Raw genomic sequence first — 17,291 nt, 5'->3', positions numbered from 1 at the left:
TGTCCGCTCACCACTACTTTGTTTTAAATTTTTTTCTTTTCTTTTTTTGTTTTTTTCTGTGTTTTTGTCTTTTTTTTTAATGTGTGGCAATGAAAACTCAAACATTCTGAATTTTTTGATTTAGTTCAAATTTGTCGCATACGATTGATAGTTGTTTAGTGGAGGAGCAGTGACAATTCGCGTATTTTGTGTTGAAAGGTTGCAAAATGTGTTTCTATTCATTGTAAATTATGGCAACTGTAAATGCATACGCGCAACTTTTCTATGTGTAATTGTACATATGTACGTATGTATGAATGTATGTATATATGAAGCCTGGCCTTCACTCAAACAGTACCACGAGAATTTTACTGCCAATATTTCGAAGTTCCCGAAAATTAATCGCGTTTCGGAAATTGCATTCGTTCAAACGCTATCGTCTGACGGTTTATTCAAAACAAAAGCCTAAAACAGCAAACGCAGTGTTGCATATGAAGGTACATACAATTCTACACAACCAATATGCAATGTGACGATCTGAATGATCAACGATGATCAGAGCTGCTGCAACTATATTTACGGGATAGAAACTGATAACTGCGATCTAAGCGAGTTGAATGAAAAAGTCCAAAATTGAAGTACAACAGTAATCAATGAACATAAAAAAACAGCAGGAGCAATTTTTTTTTCAAAGCTAAATATTCCAAGTGTAGAAGCCAAACTATATTACATACATACATACACACATATGCACATAAGTACAAGTACATAAAACGAACATCCGAGTATTAATTCAGTGTGTGGCTTTTCTATTCATTTAACCGGCAGTGTTGTTCACGTTTTAATTAAGATATCGCTCATACTCTCGTATCTTTTAGACTTTTACTATATATATGAAGAAATAATAAAGTAAATTTTGTTGTTTTTGCGTGTTGGTACGCTTCTCGTCGACGCATTTGCATATGAATACTTTTTCGCGCCCGTATTACAACAACACATAACAAATTTACTTTGTTCTTTTTATTATAACATAATTTTTTTTTTTTTGAAAACTCAAATAAATGGTAAAAGTGAAGAGTAAAATTAGTGGTGAAAATGGTTTATGAATCATCGTACGACAGTGGTCCCAGGCCCTTTAAGCCCGACCTGGCACGCGGCTATTGGGCGGCACCGAGTGATTTCATCTACACTTGCATCAGTTTGGGCTTTCGCATGGATGTGATGTCGATGAGCTGGTTTCTTTACCAGCACATAGGAGGTGAGATAAATTGAAATACTTTTTTTGTTTAACAATTTTGAATAATTATTATATTAAACTTTATTTAGTTCAAAAATGAATTTTATGGGCCTATAGTCCCATGCAATGTAATTATTTATAATAATATATTATTTCAAATAAATAAATAAAAATTTTGGTTAAAAACATTACGTGAATGAAAAATTACAAACTTTACGCAACAAAGAAAATTAACTTAGAATTAAACTGCGAATTTAGTCGATTATTAAATTGTCGCTAACATAAAAAAATTAGAAATCTGTACAGAAATATTTAAATTATAAGCAAAAACATTATGAAAACACTATAAAATGTATTTGTTTTCATCCACACTAAGACAAAAATGTATTCACTAAATATATTTTAAAATACTTTTGCAAATTTATAAATATTTTCGCGCATAGGTATGTAGGCATATCGCCGCTGCGCCAACGAAAACTGTCTGTGTTTTCCAATAAGTTTTCAGTAGAGCAAAAAAACCTTTTTCTAAGAGTATTTTTAGTACTGCGAACACTTCCCAACTAAAAGAGAAATAAAAAATGGCAAACGCAAGAATGTGGGCATTAGATAGTGTTATTAAAAGATATAATAAAAAAATTAAAAAAAAATTGCATATCTTTTTTTGGCTTATCGGCGATATATATAAATATTAATAAATTTTTAAGGATTTCAAAGCTATATATTTACGTTTCAGTTTTTGTTTTAATTTAAAATTAGTTTGAAAGATATACAAATATATAAATACATATCTAGTGTGCTAAGTAAGTATCAAATTTCCTTCAAATGATTTTTTGCTCTGAGAAATAATGAATCATTGAATTTTTCAGTGAGCAGTTCTGATTTGCGTTGAATTTACATACACAGTTATTTTCTTACATTTTCCGTTGATAATTAAATGAAAGCTTGTACTTTTTCCAAATTTTTAATTATTTTTGAAAAGTGGCAATTTGCTACAAAATATCCGCTGTCAAATCTCTATTTTTATTCCGCGCGCCATTGAGAATTTTTTCGGCGCATTTAGAAGCGCTTGAGAGGGCTTGATGATCACTTAAGTTCGTTGCTATTTAAAGATAGATTTTATTAAAATCGTTCAAAGAAACAGAGCCAGTTAAGACAGCATTTTGTGTAAACTGCTCGAATCAGTGAAATTTAAACATCTGACACTTTGCTAAAGATGCTGAGAAAATTGTTTCTAGATTTTAAAACGCAAAATTTTGTAAATAATCATTTTAAGAGACGCTAACATTATATCTTGTCTTTCTCTATTAAATAGCCATCAACTTTATCCTTCATATATGGGTATATATACATACGGCTCTTAACAATTATATATATATTATATATAGTTGGCGCGTACGCCCTTTTTGGGTGTTTGACCGAGCTCCTCCACCTATTTGTGGCGTGCGTCTTGATGTTGTTCCACAAACGCAGGGACCTACAGTTTCCAGCCGACTCCGAACGGCAGATATTTTTATGAGGAGCTTTTTCATGGTAGAAATACACTCGAAGGTTTGCCATTGCCTGGGGTATAGGGGGTTGACTTTCGAACTAACTAGGTAATGTTTTGATAAGGCAAAAACAGTTTTAAATCATATGGCAAAATTTAGCTGCTCATATAAAACAAATGGAGCATAAAGATAAATGATCTATCTGCAAAGCCAATTTAGTTTTGATTGCAGGCGAATCGTTCTGCTATTCAAAAAATGAAGAAGCGGTTGCACAGCATTCTTCTGGAGAAGCATACATTTGACATTGGCGTCCATACTCTGAAATACCTAACCCCATAAACAAAATAAAGCATTATGTATGATTACATCCACGTCTATACCACAAGTTACAGAGAGGGGGGGGGGGGGGGGGGTGCGAGCAAAAATTGAAATGCCTCGAAAGGTCAGAGGATAAAGCAAACAACTCAATAACAGGAGCAGAATGCCCGATGACAATATAACAACCAACTAAAGGGCCTTTCAAAAGACGCGCCTAGATGATGTTTTAAAATGAAACATGTAAAAATTTAGATCCTTTCGGATTTCACTATTTTTATTTGAAATGCGGCTCTTAAAAATTATCTGTAAAAAATGGCAGTCAATTCTTGAATGCCTAATTGTTGAGAAATCCGAGGTAATCCACACTGTAGTTAGCTGTACACAAAAATTGCGCTAAAACTAAAATATTTCCATCGATAACAAAAATCTATTCAAATCTAATCCAAGCATGCATTACCCTCATTTCAAGTTTAGTTTCTATATAGTATACATTTTTTCCAACTTTTTTCTTGCTTTCTGTAACAGGCACAATTATTGTCTACATCCTTTGTATGTTTCTCTTTGTCGTACCAATTATTGTGATACAGTCATTTATGGGTCAATTCTCCAGCAGCGGCTTCATATCGACTTTTCGCATGTCGCCAATTTTTAAAGGTAAAAAAACTAATAATTACAACTTAAAGCATAAATCCTTATTTCTATGAATAAAATCTACAGGTTTGGGTTATATAAGCTTATTCGTCAATTTGGCTGTACTATCCTACTACAGCTTGTTTGCAGCTGTACCGTTACTTTATTTATTTCACTCGTTACGCCCCATTTTACCCTGGAGCTGTGAGGGTATAGAAAAGTGGTTTCCAAGTAGCACTGAAGCAGAAGTTAAGCATGTAAGTACATAGGAAAATAAAAATATTAATACATGTACATAAATTTTTGTAATTTTTTTATTCATTTTATAACTCTGCAACAACCTGTTAATAGTCCTGCAAAATGCTAGATATAGTGAATATAAAAGCTGGCATGATGTACAATAGAGATATTCGCTATGAAGTGCCCTCTGTGTTGTTCTTCAAGTAAGTTCAAGTACTGGTTTCATATTTCTTCGAGAAATCTCTCAGCACTAAATACTTTCAGATCGATTTTTGGTGGTGATGATGTGATAAAGAGTTATCAGTATAATAGTACATTTCTGTTCTCATGGGAGTTGCTTGTTTGCACGCTGCTTAGTTGGGCTATCGTAGCAGGTGTCTTTTATCGTTTCTACAATACCGAGCTGGTTTGTATATTTGAAATTTTGTGAATTGCTGCTTCCATTATATTTTTTATGCTTGACATAAACATGAAGTTTGACCATTTAAAGTTCTGAAAAATAGTTAGTAAAATAAAGATATACAAATATTTTATCAAATAGTCTAATAAACCTATAAATATCATAATATATAAATATAATAAAATTCAGATGTATATGTAAATGATCTGGCACCAAGGCAGTTGCAAATTATAATAACTAACCATACTGGGTGGTCCATACAGTAGTTGTTTAATCAAATGTTAATGCCAAGTTATTTCCACGTGGTTGGGAACCAAAGTGAAATGACTTATAGAGGTGTGCTCTTTAACAGAATTTCACAGAATTAGTTAGTAGACTGTTATTATGCTTTGAGCGAATTTGACAAAATCAGTTGATAGGCTGACGTCACTTGGGATGTGTTTACAAAAGACTGAGATTGTGTTAGTGATATTCGAAAAAAATCAACACAGTTTTCACTCATGCTACTTCGTCGCCATCTGAACAACGAATGATTGGACGAGTGTGTGAATATGTGCGAAATGATCGTGCAGGATTCGGTTGAATCTTCCAAGTGACGTGACAGCCGAAGTTCCCCTTACAATTTTGTTTTCACCATACTTAAAGAGCAAACTTGGTAAATCTATAATTTTTGGTTGTGAACTGCTTTCTAACTGGTTATTTACTAAAATGTATATTATTTTTCTATTCTGCAATGTGTCTGTCTCTCTTTCTCTCTCTCCCTCCCTCTCTTCCATAGATGAGCAAATTTTTACGCTATACCATTTGGACTTCCCTGATTTTACTGTTGATATGCGTCGGACGTTTCATGTTGTTACCTAATGATTGGAGTTATATCTTCAGTTATTTTATGGCAAAACCTGATGATTTTCTTGAAGGCATACCCAACACTGTAATTTTTATAGTATCGGCATTCGGTCCTGGCTGGGGTTCTATTATTGCCCTAGCCAGCTTTAATCGCTTCCGGGCAAATATCATGAATTATAGTTGGATTATTTGCCTGGGACAAATGGGCATATTTATGGCTTATGGCATTATAACGCAAATAATTCACGGTTACTTTAAATGTAAGTATGAAAAAGGAGCCTATCAGGTGTATTCTGCAAGCTGTACGATTTGAAATTAATGAGATATTTTTTGACGAAAATTCAAAAATTGAAATATTGAAAATATTGAAATAATGAGTTTTCAGTAGTTTTTATTTGAAAAATGTTTACTTTCAATACAAATATTCAAAAATGTTTTGAGAATTGCTACGATTTGCAGAATATTTCGTACAATTCGAATAGAGTTAAATTTTTTCTTCATTTTGTTTCCAGCTCTTACCACTCAGTACGCTCTTGTGAATTATTTGTATGTCAAAGATCATTGGGCACTATATTTGTCCAGCGGCAGCGTAATAGCAACGATGAGTTGGCCAAACCTATGGTCAATAATCTTCTATGCAATGCTGACGTTGACGGCGTTGATAACAATGGTATATATTTCTATACATACATACACGCACAGTTGCTATTGATACTTATAAAAGGTGGCACAGAAATAATCACCCTATCGGTGTCGTACGTCAATCATATTTGACACCTGTGAACAGGGTGATATACAGGGTGAAAATAAAGATGTCCATTAATCATAACCAAGTTTGTTTATTATTTAGCAAAAAAGTTATTTAAAACCAAATTGGATGATTAATTTTGTGCCACTTTATATGTGCTATGTCATATTCCCATTGATGTTTTGGTAAAATAATTTCTTACTTTCCAACAGATAACCTGCTTATTTTCTATTTATCAAAGCATTTTCGATGAGTTCGAAATACTGCGTTCACGAAGAACCGAAGTTACACTTGGGCTCATTGGCGTACTAGCATTTTTATCCTTATATACCTGTTCGAATGTAAGTACCCGTAGTTACAAACGTAACTTCCAGCGATATTTGGAGTCATAACAGAGTCACATTTCGGAGCTTGTATGCTCATAAAGACCGCAAGAGTCCGAAATGAAGATGTTTCACTTCCTGCAAAGACCGAACTTCATATGTGAGCTTAAGTTCATACATCAAAGAAGCCTCAGTATGAGTCATATGTGACTCTTATTGTCAATATATATGACTCCTATAGTCTTTTAAGTTTCTTACTAGCCACATAAATGACTCTTTTTGAAATATTTCCCAGACTCACTTAATACTGTTCTCTGGCAAATGTCTTGCAAAATGCATAAAAAATCACCAATATACCTACAGTGGCTCACAGATTATTGCGTGAGATTCTTTAGTCATAAGAATACGTGTGATATTTTTAAATTTTTATTTAAATTACAATAACAAAAGAATTCAATGTCCATTCAAAGATCTCATTTAATTTCAAGTTTAATTTACAAAAAAATAATATACAGCGTAAAAAGACCTAACGGAATGTTACATGTGTCCAGGTAAACTTAAAAATTTATTCAAATTTTATGAAGATTTTTACTAACCAATATTTTGTAGGGTAACCTTTTGTAGGGTAACCTTAAAATTGATTTTAACCTAAATTGCATAGAGCCTTCACGTTTTTTGGTAAATTCCGGTGCTACTTTCACCCACATCTGTTGTAACGACATTTGTAAATCCTGTCGGTTACTTGTATTTTATTCTTGATTTTCCTCAATATTCGTCTCTCGTGAGCCTTTCAAGAAAATTTATTAGGGGCATCGTGACCTTTGACAACCAGTCTATAATAAAGACGATATTAAGCAATGTTTCGAATTTTATATACGATTTATGAAAATTTAAAAACAAAGTACAAGGTCCCGCTTTTTATATGGAGAACTCTTTCCGAGAAGCCACTGATGACCTCCCACGTTTCTGCGCTACTTGTCGATTACATTTTCAGTAGTTATGTGACCGACTGCATCCTCCAGCGTTCGACGTTCTTGATACCAACGCATGTATTGGAGGAATGTGTGTTCAGCGTCATCACCGTATATGCATGGGGTGTTCGCATTTCCCTATTTTGAACAGGTACAGGGTGGCTGATGAATTTTGCTACATTAAGAAACTCAAATAACTTTTTTTTAGTGTATGGAATTCATTTATTTTTTTGTCAAGTTGAAGGTCATTAAATTTTATTAAATGTAGCTTATCTAGTTTTAAAATAATTGAATTTAAATGCCCCCCATGCTCGTTGACACAAGTGCGGCATCTTAGTAAAAAGTTGTTCATTGCTGCTTTGAGAGTTGCGACAATTATTGCCCGAATGGATTGTTTTAGTTCATCCAAATTTGTTGGCTTTGTTTTATAAACTTCTTGTTTACATAAACCCCACAAGAAAAAGTCAGGTGCAGTAAGGTCAGGCGACCTGGGGGCCAACGAAATTCGGAGTTTCTTGAAATCAGTTTATTGGGAAATTTTCGTCGCAACTCTGGCATAACAGTCTGGGCTATGTGAGACGTTGCCCCATCTTGTTGAAACCACACAGAGTTGAAAGGAATTCTCTTTCGGCGTAGTTCTGGATAGAAAAATTCTTTCAGCATTTTCAAATAACGGTCTCCAGTAACCGTAACGGTGTGACCATTTTCTTCAAAAAAATAAGGCCCGACAATACAGCGTGAAGAAACCGCACACCACACTGTCACGCGAAGAGGATGCAATTCCGTCTCGTGGAGTATCTGTGGGTTAGAAGTACTCCATATTCGACAATTTTGTTTGTTCACATTGCCGTTCAAATCGAAATGGGCCTCATCAGACATGAAAAGGCAGTTTAACATGTTTTGGTCTTCTTCCACCATTTGCAGGATCTTCTGGCAAAATTCCAAGCGAATCGGCAAGTCTGCTGCATTCAGTTTGTTAACCATTTGAATTTTGTAGGGAAATAAGTCTAAATCTTTGTGCATTATTGTTTGCAAAGACTGTCGGCTGGCACCAAGTTGAGCAGATAAGCTTCTTGTTGAAACCCTTGGATTGCTTTGTATAGCTGCAGCTACAGCAGCGATCGTTTCCTCCGTCCAAACTTGTGGGTTTCGATGATAAGGCCTTCTTGCGACTGTTCCTTGCTCAGCAAAGTTATTCACCAGTCTCATTATGGTCCATCTGCTCGGGGGATCGCCGCCAAACATCCGCCTGTACTCTCTCTGTACCAAAACTACGAACTCCAGTGCGTGATAGCGGCGGACTATCCAAATTCTTGTTTGCGTGTCCCAGTTATCCATTTTAATAAATAATAAAATAATCAATCTGCAAATTAAAACAAAAATGGAACAGATAACTTAAAAAGAAAAAAAGTTATTCAATTTTTTTTTGGTAGCGGCTTTCATCAGCCACCCTGTATTTCTGGAAATACCCGTGCCCCGAAAGCATTTGGGTTGTATAAAAATTGACTTCGCCGAAGTTCCTGTTGTTCCATGTTGCGACATCTTTTATAAGCCTAACCCTTCATCTGCCTCGTGTTTCGTTAATCCAGCGGTCTTGCCGTAGACTTAGCATTTCATCGCTTATTTCGCGCGCTGCAGGCTTGCTAACTCTTCGTTCTATTCCCTCTTGCTTTAATGCTGATATCGTTTTCCTTTCAAAAGCTAATAAGTCTATCGGTATTGAACCGCTTATTGCTCCGATGCTTGTACCGATGCTAAGAGCTTGCATCGATGCTTTACCTTTAGCGCATTTGCCCACAGTTCAGCTCCGTATAAGAGAACGGAGAGCGTGGTAGCCATCATTATTTCCCGTTGGACCCCCTATGTTTGGCATCAGTAGTACTGAGTAGGGATGCCATGTTAGCGGCTTTCACTGCTGCGTGCTTTATTTGGGACCAGAAGGTTAGTCTTAAGTCCAGTCTTATACCTAGATATTTTAGAACCTTCTTTTGTGTTTAGCGATTATGAGCAAGTTTGCAAGCTAACTTCTAACGGGATGTACTTCTTGGTTCTAGCAACGTCTGTGATCATATCATTACTTGGTTAAGTTTTCTACGAGCTTCTTCAAGGTTTCGTGCTGTGACATTGTCTGCGTATCCGATTAGAAAGGTACTATCGGGCATTTCCATATTATATGTCTCGTCATAACTAATGTTCCCCAAGTCAGGGCAAAGAATTGATCTTTGTGCCACTCAGGATGTGACGCCTATACAACGAGAATCCCCTGGAGTTTGGTAAACGAGTTTGCGGTCTCGTAAGTAATTTCTCATTACGAGCTGTAGGTATGCCGGAATTTTGAACCTTAGCTCTAAGGCGGTCAATATGTCCGCCCATCTTACGCTATTGAAAGCGTTCCTCACACCTAAGGTGGCTATGCTTCGCTTCCGGATTGCTAGTATAAAAACCAGAGTAGAATACAGCCTTTTTGGAGATGATTAGAAAGTTTTTCTGTTGATTATTTTATTTTATATATATATATATTCATAATATAAAGCAACATCCTTCATTTTTGTGAATCTCGGCCGTCTTTAGTATGAAAAACTTAATCAGGTTATAACTGGTTCATACTTGGTTCCTAAATACTGCTCCCAGTCAAGAATTTTAAAGCACTTCGTGTAAGAAAGTATGAAATAACTCTCAGTGACTTTACGCATAAATCTGGAAAAAACGTATAATTTAAAATCAGTAAGGATATTATATTTGTAAAATAAACTTTTCGATATTATTTCTGTAGAAGGTGGATAGTAGGTGGTAGAGTTAGGAATTGAGAGTTGAACTGAAAAAGGTTTTGCCTGCACAAAAACTGAAAATAGCTCAATAATTAATATTTACGTGGACAGTCAAGCATCAATAAAAGCAATAGCCTCATATTGCATTAAGTTCAAAGAAAGAAAATGCCCAACAGAGCAGAGAAGCCATAGAAAGGCTATCCGCAAACATGCAAAACTGCAAAAGTCTAATGACAACTAATGGCAAAAAACTGACTCAACTCGTTCTTAGGCACTCGCGAAAAGACTGCAGAACTGCCATAGGTGTGCTAATATTGCGAAGCGGCTGTTGATCTTTTAATAGTGGGCTTCATTCTTTAGGTGAATAGCGATAATTTTGCTTTTTGACACTCCCATTGAAATGAAAATGAGCTTCATCATTCCTAGAAAGTGTTTACAGCATGAAATCGCTCGAACATAGGCTCGCAGAAATTTTAACGATTTGAATTTGAAAGGAGTAAAATCTTAGACTTACTCTTAGAATATTCAATCCTAAACCTGCCTCACTATTTTATGTATATCAGTTTTTGGAAACCCCAGTGCAGTCGCTATCTTTTGCACGAACTAGTCCACGTCAGTCATCGTGCAAACTTATAGCCGACGAGTTCCATATTATGCGTTATTCTTCCGTCCAATGCAACAATGCAGTTAAGGAGAAACCTTAAATTGAGAACCTTTTTGGGGGTTTGGCCCAGCTCCTCCTGCTATTTGTGGTGTGCGTCTTCATGGACAAATATAATTTTGTATTCTCTTTCATCATGTTTATGTTTATATGCCTCCTATGACCAGTGTGCTTAGACTAATTTTTGTTTCTCATATTTCCAATTTGCAGTACGGAGTCGTTTTCTTCAGCGCCATGTCAAAGGATTCACTCTGTACACAAACAGCACTCAATCTGCTACTGTTGTTGGTAGTGCTATGGATCTATGGGCGTGTTCGCTTTCAGCGTGACATAGAATTCATGTTGGGACAACGTTTCGCCACATGGAAAGTGAATATGTTGCGGTTTGTTGCACCGATTTGTCTCTGCCTTTTACTGGTGAGTTGGAGTGAATATAAATTTCAAGATCAAATCACTCGCATCACCTAAAAGTTACACTTGTAAAAATGATAGCATTATATACTTACACATATGCTTTTATAAACATTACAGTTAATCGCGATCATTGGTTCTATCTTCGAGCACTCTATCAGCTCAATTCTGATTCTCATTGCTGAGGTTTTCTTCATAGTTCTCCCTTGGCTCTACTTGCCCGGTTACATGATTTATGTATTTCTACAAACAACGGGTTCATTTAAGATGCGCTTTCAACGTTGTAATCGTCCAATGGACTGGTATCCCGTTGAAATGGAGGAGCGACAACGTTACGAAGGGGCGATGGGCAATATGGATATTACGCATCAATTAAATCGAATTGCAGATGAAGTCGTGCCATAATGAGATTATAATGCAGAATTCCGTTTAAAAAATTTCAAAGAATTATCGATAAATACCAAATGTATATAAATGTTTTGAACTCGTAATTTTTTAAAATAAATTTGTCTGCGCAGCCTAGAATCTTGTTATAGGAATTAAAATATCTAAATAAGACTTTTCTCAAACACTCAACAATTTTTCACTTTTTTAAGCTTTATATCACCAATTGCGAATTTATGGTAAAATGAAAAAAATTATATATGTGTTTTTTATGAATAAATGCTTATATTTTATGTTCGTTTTGTTTGTTTGAAAATCGACTTTTTTTTTTGGTTCTCCGTCACCTTTGGAAAATGTGTAAGCAGTAAGCAAACTTTATTCATATATTTTTCCTCATTTTTGCATCAGTAAAAGTAAACAAACGCCGTAGCTGAATGGGTTGGTGCGTGACTACCATTCAGAATTCACAGAGAGAAAGTTAGTTCGAATCTCGGTGAAAACACCAAAATTAAGGAAAACATTTTTCTAATAGCGGTCGCCCATCAGCAGGCAATGGCAAAACACCGAGTGTATTTCTGCCATGAAAAAAATCTCCTCATAAACATATCATAAAACAAAATAAATGTATAAAAAAAAATTTTTTTTGTGATGCGAACCAAGGATTTTGGAACGGAAGCCCACATTTCTAGCCGCTCGGCTATCGCGCTATGCTGTCGGCACTGGCCTAAAAGTTATTTTGTTTGTCGCTACGTTTATATGTAACTGGCACTGAAACGAATCCATATGTATGAAAGGGATAGAAAATCACACGTACACAAAGTTTTTGGCACGATTTTCCCAACGCTCTTAGCAAAGTGATTGTAAAGAGGCGTGGTTAGTGACCTTTTAACGGTCACGCGTCCCGGTAACGTGACCGGTCACGTGACAGGGACTCTTCTTGCTGGGGGGTGTTTGTAACATACAAAAAAGTGTAATTGTGTTACAGTTTCGGTCACGCAGGTTTTGCTGGGTAGGTTATAACTCTATACCTATATGTGTGTATGTGCACACATGCATTTCATAACTTCATACTCCCCTACAAGACAGCTGACTATCATATTAGCACTCATATTATCATCATCACTATCATCATTTAACTACACATTTTTGTTCTATCTATGGGAAAGTTCTGATAGTTTCCCCTTGTCGGTGTGATATTCTATCTCTCTTTTACCAATAAAAATTTCTTATAACTGAAAAATATATCTGCTTTGCTCTAAACTACTCATTTTCGTCATCCAAAAGTAATCAGTACAAACTCCTCAATAACTCCTCATTAAAAAGTAAACAGGCTGATGAGTTTCGTTAAATTCTTTTATTTAGAAATTATAAAATTTATATTTTTCATTGAGATTCGAACTCACGAATTTTCAATATTTTTTTGTTTACATTAAAAAACTTGTACACACCAATTCGGTGTTTCATCCACTGAGATTCGAACTCTCGAATTTTCAAGCCTTAGCCAAGCACGTACTCGCTCGGCTATAACAACTGCACAACAAATATAGCTAAATTTCAGACTAGAACCTTTTTCAGAGCACCACATTATTTCCTTAAAATTAATCAGCACTGATGACAAAAGCTCCTCATTTTCGTTAAAAAGTAATTAGACTGCGGAGTTTACTTAAGATGTTTTATTTAGATATTATAAAATTTATATTATTGTGTTTTCATTGAGATTCGAACTCACGGATTTTCAATATTTTTTTGTTTTCATTAAAAAAAAAATTTTCACACCAATTCGGTGTTTCGTCCACAGAGATTCGCACTCACAAATTCTCAAGTCTTAGCCAAGCATCTACTCGCTCGGCTATAACAAGTATGAAAGAAAGACAGCTAAATCTCACACTAGAACTGTTTTCAGAGCAGCCACATTATTTCGTTAAAATTAATCAACACTGATGCATTGGCGTTTAAAGTATAGTAGATATATTTTTCACTTATATAAAATTGCTATTGGTAAAAGAGAGATAGAAGTCACACCGAACAGGGGAAAAGAATATCAAATGAAATATTTGATTTCCCCATTAAAAAATGTTGTATATGCTATTCTGATAATGAGCATGTATTAGAGACTAATAAAATACTTGTAACTGTGTTGGAATTTTTGTCAAAAGTGCTCTACACTGTCTTGTAGGGTCTTATCGTATCTACTGTCACTACTCTGTACTGCGATTCACTAACTTTTAACGATTCGACAATTCTTATTTCTGTCTACAGTAATTGTCGTTTACACTAACCATTTTGCTATTCACAAACTTGTGCTAACTAACACTGAACAACTGCCTTCTTCTCTTTATTCAAATTGATAGATAGTGACGTCTTTGTCAAACTAAATATCAAAGTGAGCGAATAGTTGTGTATTTGAGGGTTTCTTCAATTATATTTGCATAAAGTACGTACAATAATATAATTCATAATAAATACACTTAATACTTTTTATACATACATATGTATATTGCGTGAGGATATCAAAAAAGCCGCTCCACAGATGAACAACTCATTCAAAAATTTTGCCGCTCCACTTGGCTCATAGGAAACTTCACCCTTGGGCAAAACATGGAAAGGGTGATTGCATCTGCTACACTATGTATATATGCTTGGGGTAATGGAAGACTGGCTCATGGATATTCTCTACTACTCACGTACGGGTCCTTAATACCATTAAGTTGCAAATAAAGGCCGAGTTTAGTATTAAAATATCTTGAAGATGACAAGATTTACCTGTTTTCCTATTGAAGTCGGTGTTATTCTGGAACTTCCAAGATGACTGTCAAACTGAAAAATCGGGTCCTCAGTCAAGTCTGGAGTTAAACGGAATAGCCAAATGGTAAGAATTGTTCACATCCCGGAGCAAACGTCGATACACTGTTTTTTTAGGATACACCACCTCCTCTCCACGCGATAAGTCATACGCCAAATACTAAAGGGACATATTCACGTTTTTTTAATAAGTTTGTATCATATTTATTCCAAAATTTTTGTTTAAACTACTATGTAATTCTTGTTTTCTCCTTTAGTTTAACCACTCCAAATGTTTGTCGTTTAGTTTGCGATAATCGAGAGGTTAACCAAATAGCCGATTTTGTTTTATCGATTATCGTTATTAAATGGGTTATCAATAGGAAAATCGTTAAAATTGTGGTTAAGGAAAGAAAACAACGCGAATGACGTTAAAATGTGTTAGTGACTCGCACTACTGATATTATTGAGTTCGCATGTAAATTTGCGTGAACGCTGATACTCCTCATTTTCAAGTTGATGTTTCTCACTTGCCGGCGTCCAGTCGATGACTTGCAGTTGCTTTTGCAAAGTCTCCATCACGGAACCCTTCCCGCGCATTAGCGTATACATATATCATATGAACTGGAATGCAAGCAATTGATACGCAACAACTCAACCTCAACTCATTGAATATGATGGTGGTGAAAAACATGCCCTGATAGGGAAAGAAAGGAATTAAATTAAAAAAGTGTTTTGTGCCTACGATTAGTATAGTCGGCGTTATATACACCCAACAAATTTTCCAACCGATCTCAGGCCTCTTGCCAATCATGAAGTAAATATCATCCATGAAATTGTCACTCCATAAATCCAGGCGACCATCACAACTTCCAGCAAACAAATGAATATTACCGAATTGGAAGCAGAATACCAGTCAAGTAGTTGAAGTATAAACGGAGTAACTTTATTTTCTATTATTGGCTTATAAATTATTTATATTAGTCAAAGAAATCCATGAAATCGTTGAAAGAAAATGTCTGAGTTTCGCTAGATTAGTAGATGTTAAAACACTTTCTTAACAAACTGTAAATGTTTAGTGCCTTAAATGACAGATATGCTAATTATATGATTATTGTTGTTGTTATTGAATCTTTAAAAAGGTGATCAATTTAGAGGTATCGGATTTTAAATTGAAATACAACAACGAAAATTCAAATTGATTGGGCAATCTTTATTGCTTTTGTGTAGACAGATTCATGACATTTATTTTTTAGAGATAATCCCTTTCAAATGTTGGCTGCAACTGCGCCGTAACTCGGTCGTCCGTAACACAAATTTCGAATGCCTCGCTGGAAGACTTCAGTCGGCATCTCATGAATACCTTTAGTAATGTTGGCTTCCAATGCCTTAATGGAAGTTGGTTTACCCACAAGGCATTTAGACGTTACATACACCCACAAAAAAAATTCCAAAGATGTGATGTCACACGATCTTGGTGGCCAATTCACTTGTCCGAGGCGAGAGATAAATTGCTCACCGAAACAAGGACGCAGTAAATCCATTGTTTCACGGGCTGTATGGCAAATAGCGCCGTCTTCTTGGAAACAAATGTTTTGGAAATCACGGGCTGTAATCTTCGGTATCAAAAAGTCATTTATCATGGCGCGATAGCGTTCGCCATTCACTATTATGTATATTAGCATCAGTCTCGTCTTTGAAGAAATATGGGCTGTTGATTCCTCCAGCACATAGACCTCACCAAACGGTTGTTTTCAATGGATGTAATGGCAGGTCTTAAATGGCTTCGGGTTGCTCTTCAGCCCAAATGTGGCAATTTTGCTTACTGACATAGCCATTAAGCCAAAAATAGGCCTCATCTGGTCGCAAAATCTGGATCTTCGGCGCGTTTTTCGAGAGCCCAACTACTGAAATTATGACACTTTGGAAGATCGCCCGATTTCAAATCTTGGACTGGTTGTATTTTAAATGATTTCCAATCAAGATTTTTGTATAAAATTGCCAACGTAGTGCCATAAGATAGGACAAGTTGTTAAGATCGGCGCCGATACAATTCTTCCAACTCTTTGGCAAAACTCTCATTTACAACTGCATTATTATCTTCACTTTCGGCCGTACGGGGTCTAATCGGTGGAGTATCATCCAATAATGTGGAATTGTTCTCAATTTTTCCGATGGTTTGCCGAATAGTGTGCTCGGTAAAACCATAAGTTGTCCTGAGCGCGCAATGAACACTTTTCACAGAGCGTCGATATTCCTAATATAATTGTACGATTTGTAAACTTGTTGAGTCGCAGGGCTTTCAATGATGAAATGCCAATGAATACTTAAAAACATTATGTATTTAGTTTGACAGTAGGCACGCGTGATCTGTCAAAAAACCCCTACTGCATAAGTTAATCATATCATGTCTGTCATCCTTTTTTGATTCAGACTTCTCATAGAGCCTTACTATAATCAGGAAATATATGAAAATAAAATACGTCTTTAATACCACGGCATGAATATGTATGAATTTGTATGATAATATATGAGCATACACCATCCCATACATATGTACGTACAAGTACAGACTGTGTCCGCTCATCACTATTTTGTTTTAAATTTTTTTCTTTTCTTTTTTGTTGTTTTTTTCTGTGCTTTTGTTTTTTTAATGTGTGGCAATGGAAACTCAAACATTCTGAATTTTCAGATTTAGTTCAAATTCGTCGCATACGATTTATAGGTGTTTAGTGGTGGAGTAGTGACAATTTGCATATTTTGTGTTGAAAGGTTGCAAAATGTGTTTCTATTAATTGTAAATTATGGCAAACGTAAATGCATACGCGCAACTTTTCTATGTGTAATTGTACATATGTACGTATGTATGAATGTATGTATATATGAGGCCTGGCCTCAGTACCACGAGAATTTTACTGCCAATATTTCGAAGTTCACGAAAATTAATCGCGTTTCGTAAATTGCACTCGTTCAAACGCTATCGTCTGACGGTTTATTCAAAACAATAGCCAAAAACAACAAACCCAGTGTTAAAATATCGCTCATACTCTCGTATCTTTTACACATTTACTATATATATGAAGAATTAATAGAATAAATTTTGTGGT

The 17,291-nt window shown here is 35.4% G+C and overlaps 1 protein-coding gene across 2 annotated transcripts; it reads left to right on the top strand.

Annotated features, from left to right (window-relative positions):
* Positions 1-148: 148 nt before the first annotated feature.
* On the top strand, positions 149-11,544 carry LOC129246803 (sodium- and chloride-dependent neutral and basic amino acid transporter B(0+)-like). Of its 2 annotated transcripts, XM_054885424.1 has the most exons (11): positions 149-476; positions 1,051-1,237; positions 3,547-3,675; positions 3,739-3,908; positions 4,003-4,094; positions 4,156-4,297; positions 5,070-5,397; positions 5,650-5,807; positions 6,098-6,226; positions 10,819-11,025; positions 11,140-11,544. In XM_054885424.1, exons 2-11 carry the CDS (start codon positions 1,075-1,077, stop codon positions 11,422-11,424), a joined length of 1,803 nt encoding a protein of 600 aa, XP_054741399.1. In that variant the 5' UTR covers positions 149-476; positions 1,051-1,074; the 3' UTR covers positions 11,425-11,544. The 2 variants fall into 2 exon arrangements, with proteins under 2 accessions (XP_054741399.1, XP_054741400.1); XM_054885425.1 differs by lacking the exon at positions 149-476 and having other exon boundaries at positions 1,038-1,237.
* The last annotated feature ends 5,747 nt before the right edge of the window (positions 11,545-17,291 follow it).

Source organism: Anastrepha obliqua, chromosome 5 (assembly GCF_027943255.1).
Source record: "Anastrepha obliqua isolate idAnaObli1 chromosome 5, idAnaObli1_1.0, whole genome shotgun sequence".
Classification (NCBI taxonomy): domain Eukaryota; kingdom Metazoa; phylum Arthropoda; class Insecta; order Diptera; family Tephritidae; genus Anastrepha; species Anastrepha obliqua.
This window is presented reverse-complemented; position numbering and strand designations above follow the sequence as displayed.

Excerpts from the sequence above, each read along its gene's own strand:
- LOC129246803 (XM_054885424.1), top strand. The coding sequence starts at position 1,075 with ATGGTTTATGAATCATCGTACGACAGTGGTCCCAGGCCCTTTAAGCCC. Across the intron at positions 3,676-3,738 it reads CATGTCGCCAATTTTTAAAG|GTTTGGGTTATATAAGCTTA; the intron begins GTAAAAAAACTA and ends TAAAATCTACAG. Across the intron at positions 3,909-4,002 it reads CTGAAGCAGAAGTTAAGCAT|TCCTGCAAAATGCTAGATAT; the intron begins GTAAGTACATAG and ends ACCTGTTAATAG.